This window comes from Chanodichthys erythropterus, chromosome 10 (genome assembly GCF_024489055.1).
Source record: "Chanodichthys erythropterus isolate Z2021 chromosome 10, ASM2448905v1, whole genome shotgun sequence".
Taxonomy (NCBI): Eukaryota; Metazoa; Chordata; class Actinopteri; order Cypriniformes; family Xenocyprididae; genus Chanodichthys; species Chanodichthys erythropterus.
In genome coordinates, this window is record NC_090230.1 from 40,446,958 (window position 1) to 40,472,610 (window position 25,653).

Consider the following 25,653-nt stretch of genomic DNA (forward strand, 5'->3'; position numbering starts at 1 on the left):
TTCCTTTTTAATTGGGCAGCAGCTCACTCTCAACTACATAATTCACTTGTGTTTGTATTGTAAGTAATTAACAAATAGCAAAAGTCGATATATGTACAGTAAAAATATTGAAACCCCTCATAAAAGTAATGAATCATGCTGAAATGTTACCCTCACCCACCCTCTACACGGGTGACCGTAATGACTAGTCTAGCCTTTCCACTCTGCTTTGGTGGATGGAATACAATAGTACAAAACAAAATCACAGAACCAATCAGAGGCGCGCATGCACAGCACGTGATCGCACATGGGAGTACACTAGAGTGGCTTGAGTCGCGTCTGTTCGATGATTCTTTGTCGTTGCTGTACTTGTAGCTGCTTGCAGTTCGCTTCAATAACAACACCCGCCGCTCTACCAGCGTGGCTTACGTCTGAGGTCAGCCAATTTCCTTCTGTTTCCATCTGGATTGTCTTGAAATTTCTTCTGACAACGTAACTGTTAAGGTAATTAACGTCGATAAGGTCTGTATGTGTCGTCTGTTTTTCGAGAAGGTGCCTTTTTCAGGGGATTTTTAATGAGAATTATATACGTTACGCCGCTAGATAACGGGTCTACGCTGGTGTTTCGCCTGAGGTATCGTTATATTCCAAGACAGAATGCCTTTAAAACTATATTTAAAGTCTTTTGTCATGTAATGTTGTGTTAATTATGCTTTTTGTTTACAGGTATATCAAAATTTGTGTGTTTAAATACTGAAAATTCTCAAGCTTTGTTAGTTTTGGGTTAACTTCTGCCCACTTTAAACTAAAATGCTAATGGTGCTCTTTCTCACCATATAAAGTTAACGTTTGTACATTAAACTGGTATGAAATCCACCTGAAATATGTTAATAGCGTTTTGTTGATAATCTAAATGTCAAATCTACACGTTAAGTTTTGGTCCAAATCTTTTAGCTAAATCTATAACGTTCATGTGCAGCTATCAACAGATGATAGACATAATATCAACAAATATTCACAAAATGTTTTAGACAATTTAGAACAACTTGAACAAATTACCTAAAGTAAATAATCAGAGGGGCTGTGTGGCATAACCTAGTATGCTGCCTACCTAGACTACATTTGTGGCCATCATTGACACGTGCAGCACTTTTGAGCTGACTAGGCAGCACACTAGGTTTTGATACACAACCACAGTGTCTTGTCCTTAGGTTATGCTGTTTAAAGACTTTCATAATCAGATGAAGTTCAACATGATCCCACGCTTGACACAGCTTTGAACTGTTCTGTGTTTCATCTCTCTGTGGTATAAACAAAGAACTAGAAAGAAATATTTGATCTAAAAAGGAAACAATGTTTAAAAAGGGATCTTCAAGCTTGTTTGGACCTGTTGAAAAAAATGATACATTTGTTTATACAGCCTTCCTAAAGTAAAGTAAAAAATACCAGAGAACTATAAAAGCTTGGGAAAAGCCATGGGAAGTAATTAAATCATAAAAGTCATATAAATGTCTATAATTATTGAACGTAATAATAATTTGTTTCTAGCTATGCCATTCTTTAAAATATTCGATTAAACAAATTTCTGTAATGAAGAGTAAAAGTCATTGTGAGCCAATTATTCTGAATTATATTATATTCTCAATTATAGTCTGAATTTTCAACTAATTGCTCAAATGGTTCACAAAATAGTCTGAATGATTCATTGGTGAGTTGATGGTTTTTAATAATCTTTATCCAATAATCGCAAAGGACTGGGAAGGTCATTTGGAAAGTCATTGAATAAAAAGAGTGGTGTGTGTGTGTGTGTCCAGAATTGTTTACAGTATGATTATGAAATGTGAAATAGTTTTGTGCAATAGCAGACAGTGGTTTAGCTGTGATGTCAGTGGTTTGGAGTCATGAATATCTCCAGATTGTTACCAAATTTGTCCACTCAACAGGCTGTGATATTCTGGAGGGGGGCTTTATGAAAGGCTTGAGCAAAGGTAATTTAGTTGTGTGTAAACACTGAACACTAGAGTCCTTTGGCTTCACAGGAATCCAAGTGGCTCCCATGAAGGAGACTGTTGTAAAGCTGTCCATAATAAATTACAGAAGCACAGCAGCTTCCAACGCCTGTTGCGTTCTGATTGAATGTTTGCTTATCTGTCTTGTTAATATGATTGTGTCTCTGTGTGTGTTTGTTTTATCTTATCTTGATATTTTGTTTATGTTTATGGGACAAAAATGTTCTCTACAATCTGTTGGTCTGGTCCTGAGATCTAAATGCGAAGAGAACATTTTATGATTAAAGCCCAGTCGAGCGCACAGCCTTGCAAAGTATACTTCATTTGACTTGTATGTGTATTGCGTACACAGGCTCTCATTATGAGTTACAACTCATGTAAATATCTTTGTATTTTTTCATGCTAGAGTTGTACAAATGAGGGTTAGGCATCTGTTGTCGCTGTAGCTTGCATGCGTTCCGTTCCGTTCTGTTCTGTTTATGCAGTTTTTCTTCGACTTGTAAATTGACGCATCTAGGGCACAGTTGCCACCTTGTGGATAAACTAATTACTGCACAAAAAATAAATGTGCAAGTGCAACCAAAGTGCGTGTGTTTACAATATTCGGTGTGGTGAGAAAACAAGTCCCTCCAGGAATCAGGTTTCCTTTATTACCCTGAATGATCCCATTGGTACAATGGACTCTTAATATTTAGTGCCTGATTACAATTATTGCAATATCATGTTATGATTTATATAGATTAAAATGTGTTATAATGATCAACATTAATGTCTTTTAAATTACATTGTTCATATACTAGTATGTAACTGAAGCTGTAGGTTGTAAAATCAAGCATTTCTCAATCTTTCTGTTTTTTTTTCTTTTTTCTTTTTCAGTTTGCTTATGTACTAGCAGAGCATACATATCCGCTTAGCCTGCTAGCTTAGCTTGCATTACTATTATCGTGTAAAATTAATATTATTACTTTTACAGAACATAATATGTTGCAACAATCCTTATCCTTATAAAAAATCTAATTTCTCATACGCGCATACTCTTCTGATGACGAAATTCATGCCACACGCACTGTACGCTGACCCTCACATACGCGTAAGAAGTGAAGTATACTTTGGGCTCAAAGGGTTAGTTCACCCAAAAATTTAAATTCTATTATTTATTACTTGCCCTCGTGCCGTTTTACACCCATAAGACCTCCGTTAGTCTTTGGAACGCAAATTAAGATATTTTAGTTGAAATCCGATGGCTCCATGAGGCCTCCATAGGGAGCAATGACACTTCCTCTCTCAAGATCCATAAAGGTACTAAAAACATATTTAAATCAGTTCATGTGAGTACAGTGGTTCAATATTAATATTATAAAGCAACAAGAATATTTTTGGAGCGCCAATAAAAGCAAAATAACGACTTATATAGTGATGGCCGATTTCAAAACACTGCTTCAGGAAGCATCGAAGCATAAATGAATCAGTGTATCAAATCATGAATCGGATCGAGTGTCAAACTGCCAAACTGCTGAAATTCACGTGACTTTGGCGCTCCGAACAGCAGATTCGACACACTGATTCATTTGCGCTCCGATACTTCCTGAAGCAGTGTTTTGAAATCGGCCATCACTAAATAAGTCGTTATTTTGTTTTGTTTTGGCGCACCAAAAATATTCTCATTACTTTATAATATTAATATTGAACCACTGTACTCACAAGAACTGATTTAAATATGTTTTTAGTACCTTTATGGATCTTGAGAGAGGAAATGTCATTGCTCCCTATGCAGGCCTCACGGAGACATTGGATTTCAACTAAAATATCTTAATTTGCGTTCTGAAGATTAACGAAGGTCTTACGGGTGTGGAACGGCATGAGGGTGAGTAATAAATGACAGAATTTTCATTTTTGGGTGAACTAACCCTTTAAGGGACTTGGGTAGTAGCGTATGCATCAATCTCAAAAGGCACTAAAGTGAGATTAAACTGAATAATGTTTTTGTTCTGTTTGCTTTACAGAGGCACCATGGAGGAAGAAGAGCACTTTGTGAACATAGACCTGAACGATGACAACATCTGCAGCATCTGTAAACTAGAAACGGACACAGGAACGCTTTCCTTCTGCCATGTGTGCTTTGAATTGAGCATAGAGGGTAAGAATAATTTTTTATTTTTTTTTTATCAGGTAAAAGCATTTTAATGTCCTCAACTTGCCAGTTCTGGGTCAGATTATGCTAATTATAAATGAGTAAAACTTCTTTCTCTATGTGCCCATGCATATCCCCCTCATTCATGTATTAGTGAGCCTTCTGTTCCGCTGCTTCATGTGCGGCACAAAAAAGTGAACTGGAGCGTTTGAAGTGCCACTTTGGCATCTAATTAACGTTCAGCTTATTAAGGGTAGACTAGTGTTTCCTGAGGGGCCTCATTGGAGCGGCACTTTTGTTCTCTGCAGCTGTCATTTTTTTGCTCTGAACCTTCCCCAAAAGAGCACTTAGTGTTTCAAACAGATTTACATTGTCATGGCAGGAAGTAGGCATCTTGGGCATAAAGAATTTTCTCTGGAATTGCATGCCTTTGTCTGGAATTTTCTGCCGTTAGTTTCTGTAACATGATTCTCAGGTTTCAGTTATGAAGTTATTGCTAAACAGGAAGTTTTTAATTATAGATGAGGATTCTAATGTTTGGGAACCTGATTAGACATTAATTAGAAGGTAAAGTGTCATTTTGTTTAGAGATGCACAATTTATCTATACTATATTGGGTTTTGTCTGTTTTGTTTATCCGTGAAGGTCAGTATTAGATGTAATTGTGCAATGTAATTGTTTTACGTTTGTTACGCTTACTGTCATCTAACATTCACTTGAAGTCAATTTTTTTTTTAAATGTAAAAATTGTTAAATGTAATCTTTAGCAATACTCAAAATGAATGTCAAATTTCTTGTCTGCGTAATGTTGTGATGAATACATTGTTTGCAGTTAAACAGTTTTTTTTTTTTAATTATGCATTTTGCATGATTGTGCATTTCTTATTTTGCAGCTTTTTTATGTGGCGTCAGTTAAAGCTGCACAATTCTGGATAAACTAAGAAACACGTTTTTTTCTTTTTCAAACAGAGATCACGATTCTCCCATGATTCTGAACTGACAACTAAACAATAACGTAATTTACTAGAGGTTCTGGCAAAATGTTAATTGCTGCAGTCTATTTTAAATGTTTAATTTATCTGAATGAATTATTTTAATGAATGATTCAATGACTGATAATGATTAAATTCTTCACGTGTTTATTACTGGATGTATCAGCGAGTGAATTTTGAACGAATCTCTTAAATGAATGATTCAATAACAAATCCATTTTTAACAGTCAATTGTGGACACCTGGTGGCATGAAGATGATTCAAAAGATGATTTTGATTGCTTCCCTAGTTATATCCAAACTTTAAGCTTTTATTCCAGGATTTTCTGTGATAATATGAATATTTGTAACACAGAAATAGAGAAACTGTCTGACTCAGGATTTTTCATTTGTATAGGCGAAACGCTTTCAAACTCTCTTGTTCATGTTTGTTTGAGCACTCTCTGAGCGTCAAAGGTTTCTATTTACAGCATGCTTTTTACAAGCATTTGTAGCCCATCACAATCTGTTGAGCGCGTGAACGCAGTGGCCTGTAGGTAAGTTAGTCTGAATGTACTAAAATGCACAAGGTATTGTTTTGTTCAACATGAGCCACACACTCACGAGTCCTACCGTTATAAACAACAAAGTGTAAACACGATGTAAATAAGAGGTTCATTGTACAATTAGGACAGCTTTTTTTTTGATTATAGTGAGTTTTTAGCAAGAGTGCAGAATTCAGTGAGCTTTAGAGATTGACAGCCTTATTGATTATAAAGGGAGGGCTCTTTCTGTACACATTCACAGTCTGAATATAAGTTTAGTTTTTCATGCTGCTAAGTATACGGCAAAGTTTCTGGATTTAAAACTGTATTTAAATGCACAATTGAATGGGAAACTGCAATGATTGTCAGTGATGACCAAAGGACGAGACAAAAAAAAATTCAACAGTTTTTGCTCTGGTACTGAGAACTGCAAAATTTTACAGGTATTTGTACCCACTACTGAAATGTTGGTATAGTAATAACCCTAGTTGTGCATTTTAATTGTTTTACATTTAGATTATGAGTACCTTCATCTAACACACACTTAAAAGTTAATCTTTAAAAACAACAATAATAATAATTTATTATTAATAATAATAATAATAATTAATTTCCCACCAGTTTTTTTAGGTTTATTTGGAAAATATATTTTTTGGTTATCAACCATTACATGAAAATAATTATCATTTCATAGGTATAGGTCAGAATTTTAATATTGCACCTCTAGTGTATCTCTAGTTTTGCTTTTATCATGGCTTTATTTTCTAGCATTGATTGTGTAATGCCAGTAAAGGCCTGTACTTTCATTCTGTGGTCATGCTGGATCAATGGCTGATCTAGGTCAGGTTGTCAATGCATGACTAGTGGATTCTATTACATACTGGGAAACTATGCATAATGACCTCTGTGTTTGTAATGTCAGGTGTTTGTCTGCTGGAAGCCTTGTTGTATTGTGTAACACAGTGTGGTGTACTAGCAATGTCTCCTGAGAATGTCACATGTCACTTGACAAATAAACATAATCACCATCAGTTTTTTTCTACCTTCCTTCCTCTATTGATTCTGTTTATTTTTTGCATTCTTCTACCTTGAAATTTAAACAAAGCTGAGATTTCAACTGCAGTGCATTTTCAGTCCAGACAGTCTCAAAAATTAGGGATCATTCCGACAGGCTGTAATTTTTGCAAACGCTTTTCTATGTATTTTTTTTTTATTTTTTTTATTTTTATCTGCTTATCTGTGACACGCATAATCCCAGTTTATGAAGCGACTGGATTTGAGCTGAGAAAGAAAAGAGAAGAAAGCATCCGTGACTCGAAGTGCTGGGTCCACTCACACAGCACCGAGCTCATGAATTAGATGCACTGAATATTCATACCTGTTATAGAAGGTTACCGCTCTTGAATATTTAACTGAAGAGTGCATGAGAGATCTGGCCAGGCAGCCCACAATCACCCAGCCATGATGGTGAGCTGCAGGCAGCTGCGTGTCATGAGTGATTCACCACAGAATTCACAACAGCACTCGTGGTCCCATGAGAGGGCACTGACAGGCCTGTGGTCTTTCAGTACTCTCGCAGGTTCTTCCTCTTGTGATTGGCTGTTTGCCACTGAGTTACACTCTCTTCCCACTCACAATACACTCCAACATTCTTGGCGTGGGTAAACAAGCACAAGCTGACTGTGCATGTTCAGACCTGAATGCTCATTTGCCCACACCTGCTCGCACACCTGTGTACCGTCCAACAGCATCCTGGTTTCCGAGTAACCAAACTTGTTCGTTCTTCACCCCCGCATTTTTTTTTCACTGTATTAATTTATCCACCTCTATTTTTCTTTGGACAGGGCTTAACTAAATATCTAAGGTCATTTTTTTTTTTTTTTTTTGATTCAAATGTTTTGTTTGTAGCAGAAGAAGAGGTACTTTCAGTGGCTATTTTTACCATATGTCGCACATGCTGTGTGGTTCTGCTTCTCCGTTTCCTCAGAGCTGGTATCCAAGCACAGAGAAACAGCTATATCTGTGCTAGGGATTCAACAGTATGAAAATTTTGGCCGATAACCGATAATTCTTTATATCTGAAAGCTGATAACTAAATAAAACTGATAAATCTAAATTTAAATCTAATTTTTGAACCATTAGTTTGAACCATTAACCATTACCAAGTTTTAAAATTAATTTAACCGACAAGCGTTGTTTGTGTACAGAAATCGGTAAGTCCGTTTTAGTGAATCAGCGTGCAGTATTCAGGTCAGGTGACAAGGCTTCTAGTCACTTCAAAAAGACGCGCTAGCTGAGGGAAGTTTCGTCAAAGTGGACTAAAAGTGATTGAGAATTTATCATTTCGCCTCCTGCAAGTCCTTGTACACCATACACGCCTTTACATCCTGAACACTTAGTTGTCCTTTTGTGTTTGTGTGCGCGCACGTGCATGCATGCTTGTGTGTGTGTGTGTGTGTGTGTGTGTGTGTGTGTGCGTGCCGATCTGTGTGCGAGTGTGCGTTTGTGTGCACACATGTTTGAGTGTTTTAAATGCAATTACTTGGTTTTGTTTAACTGAAATGTGGAGTTATCTGCTTTTGCCAAAAAAGGACTGTTGGAGTTATCTGCTTTTGCTAAGAAAAAAACTTAAAAAAAAAAAAAAAAAAAATTATATATATAAAAAAAATAACTTGTTTTTTGATTGATATTACTTGGAATGCACAAAAAGAAAACTAGATAAATAAAAAAAAAAAATTGTTATCTGTTTTCGCAGATTAACTCTTCACATATGTATAAAATACCGATAACAATGAACATATATCTGTGGATGCCGATATCGGCCAATACCGATATGCATGCACACTAATCTCTGCATGCATGTTGAGAACACGCACACAGTAATTTCTTTGCTGTTAAACGCCCTCCAGCATTCAAAGAAGCTCAGAAATATGAGAATGGTTAGCTTTTGGCTGAAATGCTTGTTGAATGAAATGCATACCACATAAGGAAAGAATGGTGGAGACTGCAGAATGTACATTTTGGTTTTACTTGTACAAAGATGTACGAAGGTCTTGTGTTGTTCGAAAATGGATGCCTGTAGTGCTGCATTTTTTCCTTATGTAAGAAATAACTGCAGTAGCCAGATTACTTATTTTAACAGCACTTTGATTCATGCTGTCTAGAGCTGATGGAATAACTTGGGAAATGTTTCATGGGGGATTGACTTCTTAACATCAGTTGCTTGCCTTGAATTATAGTGACAGTTTATGCAGTTTTTTTTTTTTGCATGATATGAAGTGTTTCTTGTGTATTTTGCTGTAGTTCTAGAGTTATACTGTTTTATTACACGGTTAGCTAAAACTGGTACGATGGTATTATAAATATATATATTTTTTTTAAAAATCTTTTATGCTTGCCAAGGCTGAATTTATTTGATAAAATAAAAACTGTAATAAAAATGTTTCTGTTGGTGCTCTCATTATCAATGTTGAAAATAGTTTAATTTTTTTGTGGAAACCGTGATAATTTGTTCAGGATTCTTTGAATATAAAGTTCAAACGAACAGCATTTATTTGAAATATATATTTTTTGTATGATTATAAATGCCTTTACTGTCATTTTTGATAAATATAATGCTTTCTTGCTGAACTAAAGTATTAATTTCTGTATTCTGTAATTTTAGCTTGTATGTTTCAGAGATGGAGAATTGGCTCTGACAGATGCAAGCCTGGCAATAGAAATATTATAGAATACAATTTCTAATGCTGCTTCCTCATGCAAAACTCGTTGCCTTGATGCTAGTGTGTTCTGGGTGGTTGTTAGGGTCAAAGGAGCCCAAGATCCCAACCAGAGTCCCTTTCAGGCAAGTCATTTCACTCAACGGCCATCCTTTTGCATTTTCTCCCATCCATAGTAATATGAGTGCACCGTCTTTCTATACATAAAGACAACTAGGGTTGTCAAAAGTACAGACTTCGGTACCAAATTGGTACTAGAATTTTAAAAATGTGATTATACCAGCATTTTGAGCACTGTTGAGTGGATTTTTAAACACCCCTGATTGGACGTTGTGTTCACATGCTCAACAGATATGTATGTGATTGGCACGGGAGCGTTTAAAAGTGGCCGTCTATCAGCGGATCCCTAATATATCTGCTTATAGACACCAGCTTTCAAATGCTCTCGTGTGTATCTGTGCAAGCGCACAGTGAAGAGCATCAAAAATGTCTATTTACAACATGTTTTTGAAATGTTGATCATTGTAGCCAATCACAGACATATCTGTTGAGTGGGTGAACACAATATCCATTCAGTGGTGTTTAAGAATCCGCTCAAAATGCTAGGGGGAAATGCTGGTATTGTCACATTCATAAAATTTCAGTACCAGCTTGGTACTTTTGACAACCCTAGTCCCAACCATCTAATATTCCTCTCCGTAAATCGGGTCCCACCATTTGTTGTTGAATTGTGTAGACAAGTAGTAACACACCTCTCCTTACCAAACTGCAAGATTAAGGTATCTTGTTCGTGTTTGTTTTTTCAAGGCCATTCTATTTAATGGTTTTATTCTCATCACACTGATGTGTTAGACTCTGCCCACTCTTCTTTTTCACTGGCCCTGAAAGACCTTGATGGCTGGCTGGTTTCTTGCTCCGCCAAGCACACTCACTCAGCACTAGCAGTTTCCCCGCAGCAGATACAGGCCGTCTCTTATCCTCTTACGTAAGAACAGTGGAATGTGAGCTTGTGTACATCGGCCGAGTGAATGGCTGGATAACTGAATATTCCAGAAACTTGGAGCACAGCACGAATACAATGCTGAACCTCAGTGTGTGTCGTTTGTTTGCATCTACTTGTGTGCTCGAGATGTTTCTAGTTTTTCCTGTTCTCACATTTTTATATTGATTATCCTAACCGATGGATGTAAGAGTACACTAGTGTGACCTCTTGACACCGACGGTCCAAAGCTCTCTGATAATCAGTGAATACAGTCTGCATGGCGAATGAGAGCAGATTTGCTGACTGCGCTTTTTTTGCTCAGCGAGCTTTCCATTTCAGTAATGCTTCTCCATGCTCCAGTGTAATCAGAGGCTTTCAGCAATATTTCTGCCCTTTGAAATGGAGGCATTAGGGAAAACACATCCCCATAGGTAATGCAAGATGGCAGTATTACCTTTCATAAATTGCCTCACAGCAGGTTTATTCCAGGATATGCACATGGGTAATGTTTTACTCTGTTCTTGTTTTCAGTGTTTGTATGCTGGTTGGTCTACTTTCCTAAAATAATTTGTCAATGTACAACTCAGCCTTTGTGTTCTTTTTTTTATGTAAGCAAACGCTGTACGTTGTATTGCCTTTAGTTGTTTCATGTGTACGTGCATGAACAGGCTTTTATGAAGGGCTATTTAGACCTTATTCAGAGCAGCGCCATGACAGATATTAAAGCGAGGCTGTGAGGGATAGATTTACCGTGTTTTCAATGGTATTTGCTGTGAAAAGCTATGCAAATCTTCTAGATCACTTATTTTCCACAACTCATGTTGTCATGTTGTTTTTTTTCCTACTGAAATTTCTTGCTAAGATATTTTTGCAGTGTTTCGTCAGCAGAACAGTCCAAAAAAGCATTACATAATAGCACAACCCATTGAAGATATGTATGTTTATCCCTCACAGCCTCGCTTTCATTGCCGGTAAAAGTCAAAGATGGTGCTGCTGTGTTCCTTTTTCAGTTTTAATTTTTATGATTCAGTTTTGATCGTTAAGTTAAATTTTTGTAATCAAAAAGCATGTTGAATTTCATTTATAAAAAATGAACAACAGTTTATTAAAATTTAACAAAATAAATTTTTTTGGGCCCTATTAAATCCGTTTTAATAATCAAAAAGCATGTCTATTTAATTTAACTCTTAAAACATACACATTTTATACACATTTATTATCAAAATAATGCTAATTAAATAAAAGCATGAAACATCCTTTAAAATGTAATCAATAAAAAATTAAGAATTTATTTTTGGCAAGCAAAGTGTTGCGCAAAAAAAAAGGTTTACTGTTTGTTAAAATGTATATGAGAAATATGACTGCACACTCAACTTGCAAACAGTTTATTCACCAGTGTTTCGGCAAAAAGCCTTTGACAAAGGCTTTTTGACGAACAGTACAGTAATATCACGTGATGCAAACTACTCAACGTTTTTTATGAAATTTTGAATTGAAAAAATTCCATTATTTGATTAATATGATATGATTAATGTAATTCATAACTGAATGTGACAAGACAAGAGAATTTTTTTTGCATATTCGACATGAAAATAAGAGTGAATATATTAAAAATATATATTATTTGCAAATAATTTAAATTGATTATTTAACTACAATAGACCTGGAACTTTTACCATTCGTGTTACTTTTTTGTTATTTCCTTACATCCCTTTTAATTATTTAATTCCTTGATAATAATAAGTTACCCTATAATACCAATCCAGCAGAAAAAAATCGCCTTGGCCATCTCTGGAGATTAAGTTCATGTGTTCATGTCCTCATATAGTGAGACGTGTTTTTTTTGGTGCTTTAATATTCACAGAAATGTAATTTGATTAAGTGTACAGCCCTACTTTTCATTTGTTCATCCAAAATTTCCTAATTATACTGTAAATTCAATTTATTACTGGATTCTGTATTCTTGGTATCCCTGCCGTTCTGTTTGAGCCTTGATGAGCATTTTAATCCTAATCCAAGGGATTGATTTTACTCTGGTCTGTAGTGGTTGAATGCTTCTGTAGGAGCAGTATATGAGATATATGACCAGCTATATTTATTTTGCTGTGGGTGATGTGACGCCTCCATGTCAATCATTGCAGCTGTTGACTCCACTAATCATGAGGTGCTGTTTTGGGCATGGCGTTTCCACTATTATCCCACGTCCCCATTCCCTCTGCATACACAAACACACACACTGAAGTATGTCAAGGATCCAGTGTCCTTTCTTCATAAAGCAGAAGCAGCCCACATGGTGGTGAATGAACCTGCATAAGACAGGAAGAACAGGCTGACACAGTGGCTGAATCATTTCATATGAAGGATTGAAACGTTTCTCAATATATAAATGTCAGATGACAAACGCTGAACAAGAACAATTATTTTGCGGTGTACATGGTGTACATCACACTGAGATGTTCACGATTTGTTTGAAGGTTGTTTATGATGTAATTGAATGCTCTGTTTTTCTAAAGTGAGCAATAACTGCAAGTGGAATGGTGATTTAATGGAACGATGAAAAGGCAAATGACATAGATTGCACTTGATAAGATTACCGTTTCCATGACAGCGATTTTCCCCCCCACCTTCACCCTTGGCTAATCTTCTAATCTCTTTGGTGCTGTTTTCTAACTAGTAACACGGATTACAAGGCCTCCTTTCTTTTCTCGTGTCTCAATCTCCATTCTTGTCATTCTTAACGAGAGCCACTTGCTTGTTGTCGTGGTCGTTGTTGTTGAGGCCAGAGTGTTACACAAGCACCAGTGAGTGTTTCATCACCAAAGGGTTTGATTCACAACACTTCTTCTTCTGTCTGCTTGCAGACATCAGCTAGATATGGAAATCAGTTATTTGCAAGTGTACACAGATTTCGTGTTTTGACTACATGCCTTTTTTAGAGGTGCTTGCTGAGACGAGCGTCTTTTCTTTTTTTTTTTTTTTCTCCCCAAAAAGTGTTTATGAATTTATAGAAGTCATGGAGTTACATTTAAGTTATTTTTATATCCAAATGTACATTTGTTGTTGTTTATATAAAATAATAATTGTAATTTAATGTTTTTAAATATATAATGTATTAGAATCTTTATTATATTTCTGTGTATGTATGTGTATGTATATAAAAACGGTAATATTGTGGTATATTATTAAAATTTAAAATAATGGTTTCCAATTTTGAATACACTTTAAAATATATGACTTCTGAAGGATCATGCGACACCGAAGACTGTTATGGATTATGAAAATTCAGCTTTAAAATATAATTTATTTCTGTGATGCAAAGCTGAATTTTCATAATCCATAACAGTCTTCGGTGTCGCATGATCCTTCAGAAGTCATATATTTTAAAGTGTATTAAAATGGAAAACCATTATTTTAAATTGTAATGATATTTCACAATATTACTGTTTTTTGTTTTGTTTTGTTTTTTTTTTTCAGTATTTTTGATCAAATGTACTGGCTTATAGTGAGCCTGGGAAACACTGTTCAGTAAAGTGTGGTTAAAATGCTCCAAACTCCTTGTGCTCATGTTCTCTGTCAGAGCCAGTCGTGTGTGTGTGTGTGTGTGTGTGTGTGTGTGTGCTGTTCTAACCTTCAGTACCTCTATTTATATTCGCACTCTACAGTGTTCTTTCCTGTTATTCAGACTTCGCTGTGAAGTGCAGGAAATTGGTTTATCGTAAGACGGCGAATGAATTTGGCTTTTGCCTTCTCTCAGCTGTGAGGTGCTCTGCTTAAGAAAAGCACAGTGAGTCAAGCTAAACCAGATACCTTAAGTGTTGAGATCAGTGGTACATTGTGCGCAGACATTACTGTAAATTAACCATGTATGTGGTGAGGGCTCCTCAGCTCACAGTTGCCTTGAAGCAAATTTACAAGAAGCAAATTAACAACTTGAAGCAAACCAACAGTTATTATGACTAATCCACTGTTTGGTCTTGCTTCATATCGGTTTGTACTTAAAAGAATAGTTTGCCCGAAAACACTTACACAGCCTCAAGTTGTTCCAAACCTGTATGAGTTTCTTTCTACTGCTAAACACAAATTTGAATAATGTCTGTAATCAAACCATAGACTGTAAAAAAAGATGGGTGACGCGACGGCGCTTCCTTCCATTGTAATGAACTGAGGCCAAAATGGCTGACAATGGGCGCTGACATGTTACGCAAAAACGTCATTTAAAAAAAAGGTTTGCAACCTGGGCATGCGCAGAAGGTATCGTCCGTGGAACCGGAGGCGGAGCCGCTGTATCAAACTTCCGCCCAGACGACTGCGTCATCATTCATGTATTTTAAATAGACTATAAAAATTATACACAATTTAAAATTCTACCTATAAAATAATAGGCTATTCTGTTTCTAGAGCAATAATATTTTTGAAACGGCAAATTCAGTAGATAAAATAAATATAATATGCCACTAGAAATAACTCTAAATCGTCAGAAACGGTCCTGCCATTTTAAATCAAATTCAACTAACGTTACAGGAGATCGATTGCTGTAATTAGAGTAGGCTATCATTAGTTTTGTCCTGATAATTATTATTTTATACCGATAAAAATAATAAGTAACTGCCAGATAACGATCACCTGCTTTTTCCCGACATGGTTAACATTAGGTGTGTTATCTTAACTAATAACATTTATTAATTAGCTTATAACGCCCACATTTAATTTTACAGAAAAAAAAAAATCAGTGATCCGTCAGATCCTGTAGGTCGGTTAGTACAGTTTACTGCTGAACAACTCATTTTGTTGGCGTTAAATAACAAAGAAATCGAAAATTAACAGTTAATACATCTTCAATCTCCCCTCGAGGCTCCGACAGTCCTCAGACAGACATGACGACATGCCCATTTTTATAGCATCAAATTGCTAGCTAAAATCTAAATCATCACAAAAACGAACAATTGAATATATATCAGCGTGATAACAACTACCTTAAATGACCAAAACCATCTTTCAGAAAGTTTTATTTGAAGCAGAATTTATTTAAGTTTTCACTGAAGTCTCATTCGACTGCATTGAGAGGGCGGGATTTATGACCTGTACTGCATCCAGCCTCCAGGGGGCGATCAAAGAGCCCGCAGCTTCACTTTTCATGACGTATGAGACACACCCAAATCAAACAGTTGATGGACCCCATTGACTTCCATAGTAGGAAAAAACGAATTGCTATGGAAGTCAATGGGGTCCAACTGTCTGGTTACCAACATTCTTCAAAATATCTTCTTTTTGTGTTCAGCAGAAGAAAGAAACTCATGAGTAAGTGATGACAAAATTAAAATTTTTGCGTATCCTTTTAAGGGGATAGTTCAGCCAAAAATGAAAATTCAATCATTATTCACTAACTTATTCATCATTCATTAACTTGACTTTCTTTGGAACACAAGATGTTATTTTGAAGAATGTTTCTACTGTTTCTGTCCACACAGTAAACGTCATTGGGCTCCAAAACCACACATGACCTCACCAAGACTTTGGTACTTACTTTTTTTTTTTTTAAATGGTTTTCATTTTTCAAAATTGCACCTGACTGAATGAAGTCAGTGAGGTGAATTTATAGAACCAGATCCATGTAAACTGGATCAAATGATTCACTGAAAAGATCTGACTCATCAGAATCATTTGTTATAAATAAGACGTTGCTGCTGCTCTCATGAAACACACACACACACACACACACACACACACACACACACACACACACACACACACACACACACACACACACACACACACACACACACACACACACACACACACACACACACACACACACACACACACACACACACACACACACACACACACACACATAATAGTGCTTTGCTTTTGGGCCCTGGCTATTGAACAGTCCTTTACAAAAGAAAGAAAGTTATATGGAAAAACATAAGAGTGAGTAAATAATGGCATAATTTTCAGCTTTTCCTTTTTTAAAAGCAAATGAGTGTGTGTCTGTCTCTGTCTCATCACACAACCGTCTCTGATGCTGACTGCTGTGTGGCAAAACATGTTTGAACAAAACTAAGCTCTGACACAGAAATGTCACATCTTAACGCAAAACCAACACACAAAGCACTCATTCTGTGCATCTGCGTTTTATTTGTTCTTGGCCTACTTTACGTTTCAGGCAGAGATGTGTTTTTACTCTGCTCATCAAGTAGCCAAAACAGGAAGTGATGTTTTCAGAAGCTGATTTGCTCAGAGATCGACCAATTTATAGATACATCTGTTTAAAGCTTGTCAGAAATAGTGTTTGAAGGTACCTTCTTTTAATCTAGCAAAATGGGCATTTTTTTATATGCTAAAATGGCATTTGTGCCATGTTTAGCTCATGATAAGCAGTGAATTGCAAATATCTAAGTTTGTCCTCCTTTTTTTTTATATACTAGGTGTATCAAGCACCACCTTGCTGCACTCCAAATCTCTACGTGGGCATAGGGACTGCTTCGAAAAGTACCATCTCATCGCCAACCAGAAGCTCTCCCGCGCCAAGGCCTCTCACAGCACATACGAGGGCGTGAAACGGGCTCTGAGCCAGCGAATCAGCCGCATTATACAATACACCCAGAACAGAGACTCTGTAACTGCAGAAACACCTGGGCGCTGGGGTGCCAAACAGATTCTGTGTCACTCCCAGCAGGGCGGTAGGAAGCTCGTACCCCAGTCGGATGCCCAAGTTCCCCGCTACGCACCGCGATGGGCAGACGAGGGATCAATGGCGGTGTCGGAGTATGGGAAATCCATGCTGGACTGCCACTCCTCTGAGGAGCTCGGTCTCGACCTCCTGCAGGGCTCATGCCAGGGATTATGGGCTGGAGAGAGACACGACCCAAGAGAACCGCAGAACCGAGAGCAGAGAGACACAGCCAGACAGAGGAGACACACAGGACACAGTCGAGAAGAACGTGAGTATTTATGATATAAGCTACTGTTCAAACATTTGGGATCAGGCAGATTTTTTTATTTTTTTTTGAAAGAAAGTAATGCTTTTATTTAGCAAGGACAAGTTAAATTGATCAAAAGTTACAGTAAAGATGTTACAGAACATTTCTATTTCAAATAAATGCTGACAAAAAAGTATCATGGTTGTGACAAACATAAGCACAATTGTTTTTAAAAATGTCTCTTCAAAAAAAAAAGGTAAAGAAATTGTTGCAAAAGATTTTTATTGCAAATAAATGCTGTTCATTTAAACTTCATATTCAAATAATTCTGAAAAAATGTATCACGGTTTCCATAAAAATGTTAAGCAGCACAGCTGTTTTCAACATTGATGATGTGAAATGTCTCTTATTCACCAAATCAGCATATTAGAATAATTTCTATAGGATCATGTAAGACTAAAGACTGGAGTAATGATGCTGAAAATTCAGCTTCCCATCAATAAATTACTTTTTAAATATATTCAAATACAAAGCAGTTATTTTAAAGGATTAGTTCATTTTAGAATTAAAATTTCCTGATAATTTACTCACCCCCATGTCATCCAAGATGTTTCTTTCTTTCTTCAGTTGAAAAGAAATTAAGGTTTTTGAGGAAAACATGCCAGGATTTTTCTCCGTATAGTGAACTTCAATGGGGATCAATGGGGTGAAGGTCCAAATTGCAGTTTCAAAGGGATCTACACGATCCCAGCCTAGGAATAGGGGTCTTATCTAGCGAAATGATCGGTCAATTTCTGAAAAAATAGAAATGCATACTTTTTAACCACAAATGCTCGTCTTGCACTGCTCTGCGATCCGCCACACATTACGTGATCACATTGAAAAGGTGACTTAGGTGGAAGTACTGCGGTGGGGTGAAAAACTCCACCTCATTTTCTCCTCCAACTTCAAAATCGTCCAACATCATTGTTTTGCCTTTTTTTTTGTGAAGGCTTTTTGACTTTCTTTACACATTCACTTTGTAGACACCGGATCGGTACTTCTGCCTACGTCACGCTTGACCTTTCCAACATGATTACATAACACGTGGCACATCCCAGAGCAGTGCAAGATGAGCATTTGTAGTTAAAAGGTATATAAATAATAATTTTTTTAGAAAATGATTGTTTCGCTAGATAAGACCCTTATTCCATGGCTGGGATCATGTAGAATCCTTTGAAGTGGCATTTAAACAGCAATTTGGACCTTCAACCCGTTGTACCCCACTGAAGTCCAAAAATCCTGGAATGTTTTCCTCGAAAACCTTAAATAGTAGTTAATTTGCTATGTTTTGTTGGTATTATAAAATCAAGCAACAGTGAATGGTTTTGGCCTCAGTTTAATTCTTACGGTAACATCTTTGATAAAGTGAAGGAAAGAAATCGATATCCTCACCATTAGGTTTTTAACTGATGCCTTCTATCCCTGCATCTTTCCCGTCAATACAGTCCACAAAACACCAATAAAGAGCTGAGGTCACAAACTAGACCTTGATTTCTCTCTCTGTTCTTCAATGTCTGTCTCCTTTTTATCTCATCCAAAGAAAAGGCTTCTGTTAAAAACAGATATGTCATCAGGGTCACACCACATGCTTTTCAGAGCCGCACATTTGATTAGAATGCGTCTCAAGGACTGTTATGAAGTCATCTGCCTTCAGCTGTGAAAGGAGATGTTTGTCAGTTTTCATTTTATTGAAAAGGATAGCAAGGGAATGATTTTTATAGCCACTTTGTTTGTCTTTCTCTTTCAGTGGTGACGATGAGTGTGGAGGATCTTCGCCAGCTGAACGAGCAGCTGCTGCTACAGATACAACGTGAGTTTGATCTTCAAAATTTCACCCAAATTAAGAAAAATATGAGTTTTAATTTTTGGGTGAGCTACTCCATTTAACCTAAACACATGCTTTAGGGAAGAGTGACTTGATATTGCTAATAAATTAAATTGTTTTTGATGTGATCCACCATATTTCCTGCAAATTATTAAATTATGATTAAATAATCATCAATAAATAATTATGTGGTAGATAATTTATTCATTATTTCAAGGTTCAACAGTATAGTTTCCCTCTGGCCCAGTTTGTACTTGCCCTGCCAACATTTTATCTGGCGCCGCCACTTGCTTGCATATTTATTTAGTTTTTTGTTTTTTTTCTGTTTGTTTTTACACTTTATTATTTATTTACTTTTACATTTCATTATTATTTTTATTTTTTTACATTAATTATTTTTTAATTTAATTTTCATTATTTTCTTATTTTTACTTTTCATTACTTATTTTTTTAGCATTTATCTTTATTTAAAGGTGCCGTAGAACGTTCTTTCACAAGATGTAATATAAGTCTAAGGTGTCCCCTGAATGTGTCTGAAGTTTCAGCTCAAAATACCCCATAGATTTTTTTTTTTTTAATAGATTTTTTTTAACTGCCTATTTTGGGGCATCATTAACTATGCACCGATTCAGCGCGCTGTCCCTTTAAATCTCTCGCTCCCTGCCTCCCTGAGCTCTTGATTATAAGTGCAATTATACAGTGCATAAACAAAGTTCACACAGCTAATATAACCCTCAAATGGATATTTACAAGATGTTCGTCATGCATACTGCATGCATGTGTCGGATCATGTGAGTATAGTATTTATTTGGATGTTTACATTTGATTCTGAATGAGTTTGAGGCTATGCTCCGTGGCTAATGCTAACATTACACACTGTTGGAGAGATTTATAGAAAATGAAGTTGTGTTTATGCATTATACAGACTGCAAGTGTTTATAAATGAAAATAGCGACGGCTCTTGTCTCTGCGAATACATTAATAAACGATGGTAACTTTAACCACATTTAACAGTACATTAGCAACATGCTAACGAAACATTTAGAAAGACAATTTAAAAATATCACTAAAAATATCATGTTATCATGGGTCATGTCAGTTATTATTGCTCCATCTGCCATTCTTCGCTGTTGTTCTTGCTTGCTTACCTAGTCTGATGATTCAGCTGTGCACAGACCCAGACGTTAATACTGCCTGCTCTTGTGTAATGCCTTGAACATGGGCTGGCATATGCAAATATTGGGGGCGTACATATTAATGATCCCGACTGTTCGCCTGTTCTTCAGAGGTCTTTTAAACAAATGAGATTTCTATAAGAAGGAGGAAACAACAGAGTTTGAAACTCAATGTATGTCATTTCCATGTACTGAACTCTTGTTATTTAACTATGCCAAGGTAAATTCAATTTTTGATTCTAGGGCACCTTTAATATAAATTATTAAAAAGATTAAATGTTACATTTTAGACACTTTTTCTGGAAAATGATGGCAGACATTATTGATTGGTGTGTAATTTTCAACCCAGTCTTACTGATGCCAACAAGACTATTACAAATCTTGTGACTTTGATAAAAGCTCCCTCTGTATTGGCTAGTAAGATCATTTTACCTAGCTTTTAAAAACATAATAATTAATTTTTACATTAATAACAAATGGCAAACAGAATGGGATTTAAATGCTTTGAACAAACTTCATGAAATCAGCCCCAATGTTGGAAGAAGTTTCTATCAAATCTCAAACCGATGGGACCAGATTGTTTATACCAGTTGCAGAATAGGCCATTCCAGGATGACACACAAGTTTTTAATAGCAGGAGAAGATCCATCAAAATGTTCTTTCTGTCAAAACTCTTTATCATTGAAGCATGTTTTTTTTAGATTGTGCTGGATTTAACCCCTTTTTATTCAGTTAACTCTTTTGAAGAATTTTTTTAACAAAGTTAAACCAGATATAGTTTATCTGATCAGTTACACCTGATATAGTTTTACCATAATTTTTCTTTGCCATGAAAATAGCCATAGAAGCTGGCATGGTGTTAAAAACTAACAAACAAACTTGGCTTTCTAAACCTAGCTTTGCTATACAGACATTTCGCAACCAAATTTTACAGAAAGCCAAATGAAAGCCAAAAGTCCTCTGCAGTCAATGATTTTATCCCTTTCCCTTAAAACTCCTCTTTTATTATCATGACATATTTAAGCATTTTTTCATGCCTTAAAGAATTAGTTCATTTCAAAATTAAAATTTCCAGATAATTTACTCATCCCCCATGTCAAGATGTTTGTCTTTCTTTTTTTCTTCAATCAAAAAGAAATTAAGGTTTTTGAGGAAAACATTCCAGGATTTTTCACCACATAGTGACCTTTGTAACGTGATGCGTGGTGCATCGCAGAGCATTTGTGGTTAAAAGTATATACATTTTTATTTTATTTTTTTAGAAAATGATGATCATTTCACTAGATAAGACCTTTGTTACTCGTCTGGGATCACGTAGAGTGCTTTGAAGCTGCACTGAAACTGCAATTTGGACCCTCAACCTTGTGAACCCCAGTGAAGTCCACTATGTGAGGGGAAAAATCCTCAAAAACCTTAACTTTTCAACCGAGGAAAAAGATATGAACATCTTAATTTACTCACCCCCATGTCATCTATCAGGAAATTTTAATTCAGAAGTGAACTAATCCTTGCTTCATTTAGTATATGTGGACCATGACTATGCAAATTAGTCTCCGCCTCCACTTTAATCACCCATGTTTCAGAAACTGATTCAGAAGTAGAAGTGCAACTCCTAAAGGGTTGTTTACAAAGTGCATTTTATGTATCGCGCTCTACAACGTCAGACACGTAATGGTTATTGATATGATTAGCCTTTAGTTTGACTGCATTATCAAACAGTTAATAATGTGTTGCTAATGTTACACAAACCATGTTCCCGTTCGCCATCTCAGAGTCAGACAGCTGCCATCTAAAAATCAGCATATCTTAGAAATCCTTTGAGCATCATAGAAAGTCAGTGGAGAAAAGCCCCGCTCCGCACGTTGACGGGATTGGTTACATGTTGTGACGGCAGGAAACGGGGGTGGTTTCAAACTGTGTTTTTGGTACTCTACAGTTTTGAGGAAGAAAATACCCAGCAATGATGATGACTGATGAATTTGTGCATGTTTTGTCTTAAAGGGGTGGTTACATGCTTTTTTTCTAGGCTTGATTGTGTTTTGGGGGCATAGTTTAACATGTCTTAATGCTTTGTTTTTTTTAAAATGCTGTATTTTTCATATATTTTATCTTAATTCTACACCTCTGTTTCCACTCTCTCATATGAACGGCTGGTTTGACTTCCTGCTTCTATGAAGCCACTCCCTCCGACATACGCAATGTGCTCAGATTGGTCAGCAGGTTGGTTACTGGCCCAGTCTGTCGTGATTCGCTGAAGCGTCCGGAAACGCCACGCCCCTTACCATTCGTAGTTACGCGCTTAGGTGGAAAGTAAATAATAGCGCCTACATTGCTGTATCAAATTGAGCCGAATCAGACCCAGATGAAGATGAAAAAGTAGAACCTCAGCAATCGCGGCTTTTGAAGGATGTTTATGAATGGTATTTCATTTTGTATTTGTGTCAAAGTGTTTAGATAAGCTGTCACTGCTGTTTGTTAGCTTTCAATATACAGTTTTATCCTGATTAAAGCTTTCCTGTAGTAAATACTTGCCTGAGTAGTCGAATTTTTGTAAAGGTAGCGTTTAATTTATAGCATGAACAACTGTTTGTCTATGAACAGAGACGTTTGTTGGTGTTTGTTGCACTAGAATTTGGCTGGCTAGCAAAAACGAGTTGCTCTTTGTATACGTCCTAGATGCATTAAAAATAGCAACAGAACTATAACATTACGTTTAAAAGACAAACAATAAAACGTACTTACAGTTTGGGGCTGATAAACAGCAGCTTCTGCTTTTAAAGTAGGAACTGCTTCATCTTTCAGTAAAAGTCTTTGTGTAAATCCAGCATTGAACTCGTGTAGATTCAGGAATCTGTCTTCAGCGCCGCATCCAGTGTAGAAAATATCACAGATAATAATGGGTTCTATATCTTTTGACGCGTCGCGTCGCGCAGCTCGCGTTCGGTGTAAACAACTCTTCCGCTTTCATTATGCTGCGCCACATGGCCTCGCCCACTTTGTTGCGTGTTCCCGGGGGCAGTGTTTGTTAATAGCAAGGGTTTATGATGTCACCAACCCGGGAAGAAGCTCGTTGTAGTCCAAACCACCCGTTTTTGTAGGCAATAAACTGCCATAACTTTAAAAGACAATATCTCCGTGTGCATTGAACTTTCAGCGCTGTAACTTTGCAGATACTGTTTATGCTCAAGCAGCAACATTACACACTAACTAAAGTTAAAAAAGTGAAATCGCATGCAACCACCCCTTTAAAGCATTTTTAAAACACCACATAGACAAACTGTAAGAGATAGTTCTGAACTCTGGCCAGCTGGCTATACTTTTTACTGAGCCCGTCTTATGCATATTTCAAGTTTATTATGTAGGTTACCATTATTCTTGTGTTTTTGTACCTCTTGAACTAATACACAAACTCTGTGTTTGTCCCTCAGGTGTGTTTGAGGAGCTCTCTGTAGCTGTGCAGGAGAAGGACTCTCTTTCATCAGAGCTTCATGTACGGCACATAGCCATCGAGCAGCTCTTCAAAAACTGTGCCAAGCTGCCGTGGCTCCAGATCGGGCGAGCCGGGGTCAAAGCTGGCAACAACCCAGTGGAATGAGACCTTTTTAGGGACAACCGAGTCCCCTCAAAGACCGAAAAGAAACCGCAGCTCCAAGCAGACTCTTGCGGAAGCTCAAAGCTCAAATGGACCGGAAGCGCACACACTGTGCTAAGAAGTTTAATGTCACCTCGCTCTTCAAGGTGGCATCTGAATTTTCAGCTGGACTTTTGAAAGCAAAAGTGTTTTGCAGGCCTGTCCAAAGTGTTTCTATGCAGAATGAGGTGTTTTTAAAACCCTACAAAGACTTTTTTTTTTCTTTTTCTCTCTCCATTCTGTTGTGGTTTCATTCATATGTTGCTTTTTTTACTCCTCATATCACTGTTTACCCTCCACTCTTGGTCATGGGTGGTTAATAGACTTGGATCAGTCTGACAATGTTCCTCCTGCACATTCGGCTTGCTGATTGGTTGTGGTGTTGCTGTGGTAACTGTTCCTTAGTTAACAGTTTTTCCCTCCCTCTGCTCATTGCAGTGGAACTTGTTAATGACTGGTTGTTCCGTTACTCTTTAGTGGAAGTTTACATTTTTTTTTTATTGCACTCTTAAAGCAGCGTTCTTCAAATTGACATTTCATAGGTGCGTCAACATTTCACGGGTTATGATTAAGAAAATAGCAGTTTGGACATGTTTCAGCTGGTATGGTTAGTTCACACATGTCAAGCACAGGCCTAACTTTGATTTAGGCTTAACTTGGTGCTGGGATTAATAATGGAACGATAGAAATGCTTAACCAAAGCCTTTGTTACCTCAAGGTAACTATTTCAGTATTTATTTTGTTAGGACAATTATTTGCTTGCTACAAATATTTAAAACCAAATTTGCTCTTTGGTTATTAATTTTTTTTTTTTTTTTTTTTTTTTTAAATGTGTGGTTTTCATTTTTGTCGTGTTTAGAGGTTGTTTTCTTGTGGTATTATTGTATAGTTTCTTATATTTAGAGTCTGTGCATAAAGTGAAAGTATCGTCAGGGCAAAAGCAACATTTTTTTTTCAGCTGCCTTGATTTCAGAACAGACTGTGTCGCCATCTGGTGGCCGTTCAGAGAATCCTGTTCACGTGCTGCCCTGATGTGTGTGCATGGCTCCGTGTCTATTATTATTGTTCTATTAAGCCTATAGAATCTTTTTTTTAAATGCAAATATCAACATTATTTCAAGGAATCAGCTAGGTATTTTGAATTATCTGTTCTCTTTATAAGAGATACACATTCGACTGACCCCTCTGGGGTTTCTAAGAATATTTTATTTTCTATGAGCGAGTTATCTGTGTAAATCTGGTTATGCTCTGAAAGGTAAAGTCAGCAAACTAAAGCTGTTATGGATGAGTTGTGGAAAAGAAGCAATACGTGTCTGAAGTGTGGTTTGCTTTCTTTGTGCAGTTTAAAATCTTTCTTTTATGGTTCACTCTGTGATTTGATATACAGGAGTTAATGAAATCAAGCACACTGTCCAAATGTTTGTGTGCTGTAGAGATACTGAATGAACTGGATGAGATTCATTTTTGTCTCGAGTGTTGCATATGTTAACTTATGTTGTCTTATTCATTTTCTCTTATGTTTATTCATTATTGTGCTATTATTTTTGCTTTTTGTTTTGTTGTTTTTCCAGTGGTCTGTCTGTGTTGTGTGACATTTTAAGTGGTTTATGCAATACTGTTGTGTTAGTGGATCTTCCCATCAGTGTGGAAGATTTCTGGATGCTTTTGTTTGGAGTGATGTGTACATTTTCTTTAAGGGAATGAATTAATAAAAATATTTTT

General features: G+C 36.6%; 1 protein-coding gene across 1 annotated transcript; it reads left to right on the forward strand.

Moving 5' to 3' along the window:
• The first annotated feature begins 342 nt into the window (after positions 1-342).
• Positions 343-25,627, forward strand: c10h21orf91 (chromosome 10 C21orf91 homolog). The gene is made up of 5 exons (XM_067397720.1): positions 343-483; positions 3,992-4,125; positions 16,764-17,279; positions 19,048-19,110; positions 23,729-25,627. Exons 2-5 carry the CDS (start codon positions 3,999-4,001, stop codon positions 23,893-23,895), a joined length of 873 nt encoding a protein of 290 aa, XP_067253821.1. The 5' UTR covers positions 343-483; positions 3,992-3,998; the 3' UTR covers positions 23,896-25,627.
• Positions 25,628-25,653: the final 26 nt, after the last annotated feature.